Here is a 7,707-nt window from a genome sequence, read left to right on the forward strand (position 1 = left end):
ATAATAATAATATTAATAATAATAATATTACTAATAATAATAATAAAAAGAAAAGCTTTGGAAGAGGAAGAGGAGGGATTATACGCGTGTCGGCTGAAATCTACGAATATCGTGGATTTAACAAACGCACGGTCGAGCGCGTGTGGAAATGCTGGGACGTTAGACGGTATGCCGCGAGCCTGCTCATCGGCCGAAATACTGCACGGTGCTTCGGAATCGTCCGAGCTCCGAAAAGGATCGCGATGAGAAGAGGAGGAAGACGACGTATTCGCGATGGCGACGACGATGACGACGATGACGACGATGACGATGACGACGATGACGACGATGACGACGAGGGGAAAAGCGATCGTCGACGGGGGAACGCGAGTGTACAAAAGGTTGTACGGTGGTGCGTTTGCTCGGCGCACGCGCAAATCGGTATCGTTCGGCGCGATCGACAAACGGTGACTAGCTGAGAATTTCGCGAAGCGGTCGCTCGCGAATCCGCTTCCATCCGACAACGAACGGCGGACAGAGAGCGAGGAAAAAAGGGAGGGCGCAAACGATCGTTTTCTCGCCATCGATCGCGATCTTCGTCGGTGACTGCTACTCGGATTCGGACTCTTCTCTCCCTCTCTCTCTCTCTCACTCACACACTCACTCACTCACACACACACACACACACACACGCGCGGACGCGCACACACTCGCTTTATCGTACTCTCTCGTTCGCTTTCGTACAAACACAGACGCGCGCGCGCGCACACACTCGGGACACGCACACCCTCTACTCTCGGCTCGATGCCCGAGAGAAAGGACGAAGAAGGGACGCGATCAAGGAAAACGCGGACCGAGCGAGGCCCCGGCACTGGAGAACTGGTCCCAACCGGTTCGACATCTGGTCGATTTTCGCCAGTGCGGCAGCTGAATGCCCAACCTCTTGCACTCGTGCGCGTACGCGGTAAACGATTCGCAGTAGCAGTTCTCGGTCGGACACTCGCACATGTCCTGCAGGCAAGCCTTGTAGTACATGGTCGGGTTCACCTTCTTGTGGCAAGCGTCGAAGATCTGCGATCTCAGCCTGTTGCACAACCTGCGTGCATCGATGTCGCCGTTATTAGAAAGATAGCACACCACCGGCATCTACGTACGTACGCGCGCGCGCGCGCGCGCGTGTGTGTGTGTGTGTGTGTGTGTGTGAGAGAGAGTATCATATGTGTATACATATGCGTATGGAGAGGAAGAAATCGATTCTCGCGTTGGACGGAACGCGACGACTTACCGGTGATCCTTTCGTTTTCTGCAACGCCTGTTCCGATCCAGATTCGCGATCGGCTTCGTTCTTAGGCAGCTTCTTTTCGTTCCGACCAGCCAGGACTGACCGAACGGCTGAGGATCCTGCAACAGTCTGCCCCGACGATTGGTAAAGTCGTCCTTAGGCAGGGAATTAAAGTTGCCGCAGAGACCGCAGAGCCGTCCCCTGTACGAAGTTGGCGCGGATACTTCGAGAAAACTGATCCCGTCCCAGAGAACCTTGATTCCGATCTGCGTGCTCACGATTATGCTATCCGCCGTTCGATTCACGTCTAGCCGGTTCGCCACGCGATACGGTATCTCCACCTTCTTCCCGTTTACCTTCACTCGCATCTTCTGACCGAGATTCACCTTCAAATCGCCCACCTACGATCACCGCGGACAAAACAGAGAGATCAGTATCGGTGCAGAGTGGATAGCGGCGGGCTACCGGTGCTTACCTTGATCGCGATGGTTTTCGTCCAAGCGGAGGATTTCGTCGACCTGGCATCGTTGGTCACTCGAACGCTGAACGTGTGTCCCGAGCAATCGCTGGCCAACTGGTACTTGCAGGCTCCCTTGAAGCTGTAAAATTTGCCGTCAAAGGTGCGGTAGTGCGGATCCCCGAACACCGTGCACACACCGTCACCTGTACACACGCGAACAACGCGAGGGAACGATGATAAAGTATGGACGAAAATTTAGACGATAGTTTACACGGTTCAGACTGCTGCTGCTTACTTTCGACGCAACGAGGACAGCACTGGCCTTCCGGATGTTCCAGCCTCGAGTTGGGTGGACAGGGCAAATTCAACGGTGGACACATGGGCATCGCGCATCGTACTTTACCTTGCATGCAGGCGCATGCCTTGCACGAGTCAAGCTTCCAAGTTTCGCCATCCTGCCTAGGACAAAACAGAACCTTTAAATCCTCGAACGAGAAAAATCCGCACTCACGGATTGTTCCGGACCCGGTGTTCCACGTATGGGTACCGCGATCCTATCGGGATAAATACTCGCCCCGTAAGTTTTGCCGGCATAGGTGCAAGACGGCCGAGCCTCCTCGACCTCGGGACACTGGGGACAGCAACGACCCGGTAGAGAGATCTGGTGTTCGGCGGGACAATCGTGCACGGGACAGGTCTCTCGGACGCAGGAGACGGCGGAATTGGAGCAGCTGCATCGCGTGCACTGATCCAAATAGAACTGATTGCCGGAGTTGTAGACACCCATTCCCAGCATGCACGCACCTTTCGGCGGTGTCAAGAATCTTCCGCTGCCTGTTCGCGCGACCGCGCGCAAACAACGATTAGAGCGAGGAGCAAACCGAGCGGCCCCGTTTACAACGAAAGTGCTCTACCATACCTTTGCAACGTGGACAACATTCGCCGGGATCGTGGACGATTCTCGAGACAGGACAATGCATCACCGGGCAAGCCTGTTTCGCGCAGGTCAGCCGGCCAGAGTTGCATCTGCAAGTCACGCAGGGGTCCTCGGTCGTGGTCACCGATCTGTCCGCCGTCACCATTTGCCCGTTCACGTGGCATCCTGCGAAACGGCAGACAGAGAGGACGATCGCGTGTTCCGTCTACGCTCCGTCTCGAGTTTACTTACCGGCGCACATCGGGCAACACTGACCCGGTGCTGGCGGTATAGGATTCGCGCAAGGCGTGTAGCAGTGCAATCGGGACTCGGTGATTACCCCGGCTTTGCAGGTGAAGATCCTGCACGGCTCGTTCCCCTCGGTCCATTCGGTATCCGATCCATGGTACACTCCGTTCCGCGTGCAACCTTTCCACGGTAATGAAACAGAGCAAGGACTTTTGGAAACTGTCAAGACGGAAAAAGAAAGAAAGAAAGATAGAGAGAGCGAGAGGCGATTTATCATGAATCGTTGCGCCATCGGGTGTTTGGAAGAATTTTCCCGATGACGCGCGATGTGGTGGTTTTATCTGATTTATCGGAAAAGTACCACCCCGTGGCGGTACACGCGACGACGAGAGGAGGAATTTGGCGAACAGAAGAGCGATCGTGCCGCGGTGACGGCTATAGCATCGTCGCGGGAGACGTGGGCTGGTGCGCGCGCGCGCGCCTGCGATTAGCAGACGAGAAAGATAAGCTCGGCCTCGGCCGAACGAAACAACGTCTGTCGACCGATGCTCGTTGCCGGTGTAAACAGTCGACCGCGGCGATGCCCAAGTTCCCCGGGTTTATCGGCGTATCGACGTATCGACGAACAGAAGCGTCTTTGTACCCCGGGAACAATGCTCCGCCCCGGACATTCCACTCGCTTCAACTCGCTTCAACTCGCTTCAACTCGCTTCAACTCGCTTCAACTCGCGCCTTCTCTTGCTCTCTTCTTCTCCTGCTATCTATCTCTCTTAAACCCGCGCGTGACCCCGCTTTCTCTCTCTCTCTCTCTCTCTCTCCGAGAGAGTAAAGCGTGTGGTGCGAAGATGGAAGAAAATTAGAGCGATTCGAACGATTAGCGCTGGAACGATCCCGTTCTTCTCTCATCCTCGCGTACCTTTACACCTGTGACAGCACTCGTCCTCGCGTGGCTCCAGCAACGTGTAGCAACCCTCGATGCTCGGGCATTGCTGCTTCCTGCACTCGACGAAACCGTTCTGCGAAACAGAAGAAACAGGTGGATAATTTTGCGCTCGATCGAGGGCCGATCCCGCGACTCTGGCTCGCCACTATCGTCCGACTTCCCCGGCGTAATTATTTCTCTCTCTCTCTCTCTCTCTCTCTCTCTCTCTCTCTCTCTCTCTCTCTCTCTCCCCCTCTCGCGCGCGCCTCTTATCGCGGCCTATAATTAAACCTTTGGGGTTTATCTAGCGTTGGAATTACGTAAAGCAATTTAACGCGGGTCACACGGGTGGTCTGGAGCGTATAAGCGAGAACGCGCGAGAAGGTCGCGAGCGTCTCTCGAAAACAAGGAAGATTACTCCGCGATCGCGGAACGTAAACGAGCGTGGTTGGCGATCGTGGAACGGGACACACCGTTCGCCAGTTAGTCCTGCTTCGTGCATCTCGCGTACCTCGAGTACCTCGAGTACACACGTCCGCCAGCTGCCAGGGGTGGTGGTTTCCTGCACACGCGTTCACGCGTCGCGATGCCAAAGAAACGAGGAACGATTGGAACGGCGCAGAGAGAGTCAACGAACCGAACGCGTCCCGAGATAATGGTCGTTTCGCCGACAGTTGCAACAACATCGCATCGTCGGACGCCGTTTGGAGGAATCCTCGCGTCCGATAGCCGGCAGCGATAAGCCGAGAGAGTTCGGAGACGACGACGTCGTCGCTAAGAAGCCGAGAATTCTCGATATCGCACGTTCTCGATCCCTTTTTCCTCGATCGACTCACCTTGCACAAGCAATTGAAACACCTGGTGTTGGGAATCTTGTCGACGGTGAAGTCTTCTCCCTCGACGTCGCAGGTCTCTCGGCTTCCTGCAAGCAGAGGCCGCGAACGGCAGGTAACGTACGCGGAAGGGTCTCGATCGATCTCGATATCGATCGCATCGGTGAATAATCGGTCGTCTCGTGGCGTGGTTGGTCATGAATTCGAGAGACGCGGCGGTCGATCGGTCACTCGGTTCATCGCCTGTTCTGTTACTTACGTGATACACAGCTATCGATATCCGGTGGGATCGATCGTGCGCGCATCGAAGGTCATATATCTACGAGAGGTCGAGACGGTTCGGCCAGCCTTTCCCCAGCCGCGTCGTGTTAGGTCAGCGAGAAGCCATCGTCGTAACGTTCCTCTCTCGGTTCCCTCGCGCACGTTCCCATTCCTGCACACTTTAAGCAACCTTTCTTTAACAACGTGCACCCCTAACCTCTTCGCGGTTCGCCTCGTTCCACGCACAGTCGGCGTCAGCGTCGGCAGCGGCATCTATACACCATCGCGCGTCTTTCGCTGCTACCGTTCTCCGTCGCGTTTACGCTCGATTCGACGGCGACGACCGCCGAGTCGCGGCACGATTCTCACTTCCGGTTCGAAATTTCGTCGAAAGCTACTTCGCCAATCACCACACGCCGATCCTACTCTTTTCCCTTTTCCTTTCCTCTCTTTCTTCCTTTTCTCCATTTTTCCTCAAACTCTCTCTCTCTCTCTCTCTCTCTCTCTCTTTCTCGCGAGGAGGAGAGAAAGACAGAAAGAGAAGGAGAGGGTGAGAGAGATTCGGACGCATTGGATCGAAAGTCAAGGCAAACGCGCGGGCGTACATCGTTGGCGCGATTATGCAACCACTGGTCCCGGAATCGGGGGAATATCGGGGGAATATCGGAGGAATATCGGGGGTATATCGACGGAATATCGGCGAGCGAAAGAGGACGACGAATCCGAGAGCCGCTACGCGCGCACTCTGCAGCGCGAATGGTTTTCAGTGGCGGTCCGAGCCGACTGCTTCGCGCGCGCGCGCGCGCGGCGCAAATAGACCGGCAGATAATGCAGATAAACTAAGAATAGAGCGTTTAAAACTCGTAAATGGAGCGTAACGCGCCTCGTTCGCGTTTCTTCCACTGACTTTCGATCGCGATCGGGATCGTTGTTCAATTCGCGACCGATCGAGCAAACGACGAGGTGCGCGACGAGCGAAGAGCCATTCGAACTCACCTATTATGCTTTCGGAGGCGTCGCAACGATCGATCGACGAAATCGAAGCCAGCACGGCCGCAACTAGGATCAACGGTCTCGATGACAATCGCTGCGTCCTCATCTTCCCCTTCGTTTGCGTCCTCGGCCTCGCCGCCGCCGCCGATCACGACGATTTTTACTAGAAAAGAGAAAGCAAATTTCGATCCTCTCTGCACCGAGGACACATGAGGCGAAAGGGGGAGGGAGGGGGGGGGGGGGGGGGGGGGTAGAGAGAGAGAGAGAGAGAGAGAGAGGGAGAGAGAGAAAGAGAGAGAGAGAAAGGAGAGCCGTTACGGAAGAAACCGGTGAATTCGCGAGAAAAAGCGACCGAGTGGTAGCATACGCGCGCTCGCGCGAATTCGGATCAAGGCTGTGGACAGCCCGCCGCGTGTGGGGCCGAACGCGCCGAGTCGCGTGTCGCTTCGAACCGAGAGAAAGAGAAAGAAAGGAACCGCGTGGATCTCCTCGATAACGTTCGCGAACGCGTCCATTCGACCAATGATTGTTGTCGTAACCTTCCGGCCGTTGGTATATTTGCGCTAGACCTCCGTATATTTTCACGAGTCACGCGCGCAACCTACGGAATCTTTCTTCGGAAATCCGTGTAACAGCCGGTTCGCAGTGGTTCCGAGAAACGCGCAGTTACGGCCGACCATGGCGGCGTCGTCCACCGTCTCTCCGCGTCCTTTCGCCCCGATCCACGCGTGCGCACCGTCGTCGCGAGGGTTGATGCGCCGAACGCGCCGATTCTCCTGCGCCACCGTTATCGCGCGCATGCGCCCCGCCTCTTCTCGCTTCCACCATTCGAGATGCTGCCCTTTCTTCGTCCGGGGGCGATTATTCCCGACCGAGATTTGCATAGAATCTCGACGCGTTCTCCTACGGCTGGAAAAAATGCGGCCAAACCTACGACACGGCGTCCACGGCTTAGAAAGTCGAGCGAAATTTTCGACGCGCTTCTTTCGTCCTTCCACTTCTTTCCCTCCCTCTCACCTCTCTCATACTCTCACTCACTCACTTACTCACCCACACACACTCTCTCTCTCTCTCTCTCGCGTGCGCACACGCGGAGTCCTAATGGACGAGACGAGTTTCGTTCATCCGCGATTAGGACGGTCCGGGTTTCGCGTTCGCGAAGATAGGCGGCCACCGTCGGTTTTTCGGGCTACCGCAATCCCTGGAAGGGTATTATCTCGCGTAGCCTTATTAGTTCGTCCCGTTGGCGAACGGCGGCGACACGTGCACACACGCGCAGGCGCATGGACCAACCACCGGATACGTTGGGCGAGCATCGCGCGATTCTTTTTCGATCGTTCCTCTGTGGAGCCCCAGGGACACCCGACTGGAATCGCGCGAAAAGTTATTTCGATTGATCGCGTTACGTAAACGGCCGTTTCCTCGAGGCGAACCTTCCCCGACGACGAGTTTCTCGCGAAAAAGCGATCATCGCCCGCGAATCGTCCCCCTACTCCGTATTTTTTTCTCTGCGTTCCCTCAGCGAAAATCGAAAACGGTTCGCGTTGGACATCGGCGCGATCGATCGGTTTCTATTTACCTCGTTTTTCCTCCTCGACGATCCTCGGGCTCCGCGAGACTCGGCGATGCCAGCGGTACCCATCGGTCGGGAATTCGAACGCGGAATCGTCTTTGCGTAAACGCGGTCGAGCCTCGAGCACAGCCAGAGAAAGAGAGACGGAGAGGGAAGGACGAGCGACGGAGCGAGAGGAAATCGGGAGGCGAAAGAAACGATCGCGCGACGAAGAAGGAGAAAGGAAAAAGGAGAGGGAA

General features: G+C 55.9%; 2 protein-coding genes across 4 annotated transcripts in view; both read right to left on the minus strand.

The window, feature by feature from the left end:
• Window positions 1-35: 35 nt before the first annotated feature.
• Window positions 36-7,707, minus strand: part of cv-2 (crosveinless 2-secreting protein) — an 8,986-nt gene continuing 1,314 nt past the window's right edge. The window contains exons 1-11 of one of the 3 annotated variants that reach the window (XM_017906791.1): window positions 5,899-5,971; window positions 4,901-5,081; window positions 4,645-4,730; window positions 3,803-3,902; window positions 2,890-3,066; window positions 2,641-2,823; window positions 2,296-2,555; window positions 2,017-2,176; window positions 1,737-1,924; window positions 1,265-1,662; window positions 36-1,075 (exon numbers count right to left, since the gene is read on the minus strand). In XM_017906791.1, the coding sequence (XP_017762280.1) occupies window positions 817-1,075; window positions 1,265-1,662; window positions 1,737-1,924; window positions 2,017-2,176; window positions 2,296-2,555; window positions 2,641-2,823; window positions 2,890-3,066; window positions 3,803-3,902; window positions 4,645-4,730; window positions 4,901-4,946 (1,857 nt within the window). In that variant the 5' untranslated portion in view covers window positions 4,947-5,081; window positions 5,899-5,971 and the 3' untranslated portion in view covers window positions 36-816. Of the gene's footprint in view, window positions 1,076-1,264; window positions 1,663-1,736; window positions 1,925-2,016; window positions 2,177-2,295; window positions 2,556-2,640; window positions 2,824-2,889; window positions 3,067-3,802; window positions 3,903-4,644; window positions 4,731-4,900; window positions 5,082-5,898; window positions 5,972-7,707 lie in introns of those variants that run through there. The other 2 variants (XM_017906792.1, XM_017906793.1) reach the window with 2 other exon arrangements.
• LOC108552322 (Bardet-Biedl syndrome 9) overlaps window positions 5,991-7,707 on the minus strand; it is a 14,488-nt gene continuing 12,771 nt past the window's right edge. The window contains exon 15 of the mRNA XM_017906806.1: window positions 5,991-6,058. The gene's annotated coding sequence lies outside the window, so the exon portion shown is untranslated. The remainder of the gene's footprint in view (window positions 6,059-7,707) is intronic.

Source organism: Eufriesea mexicana, unplaced genomic scaffold (genome assembly GCF_001483705.2).
Source record: "Eufriesea mexicana isolate 0111107269 unplaced genomic scaffold, ASM148370v2 scaffold6179, whole genome shotgun sequence".
Taxonomy (NCBI): Eukaryota; Metazoa; Arthropoda; class Insecta; order Hymenoptera; family Apidae; genus Eufriesea; species Eufriesea mexicana.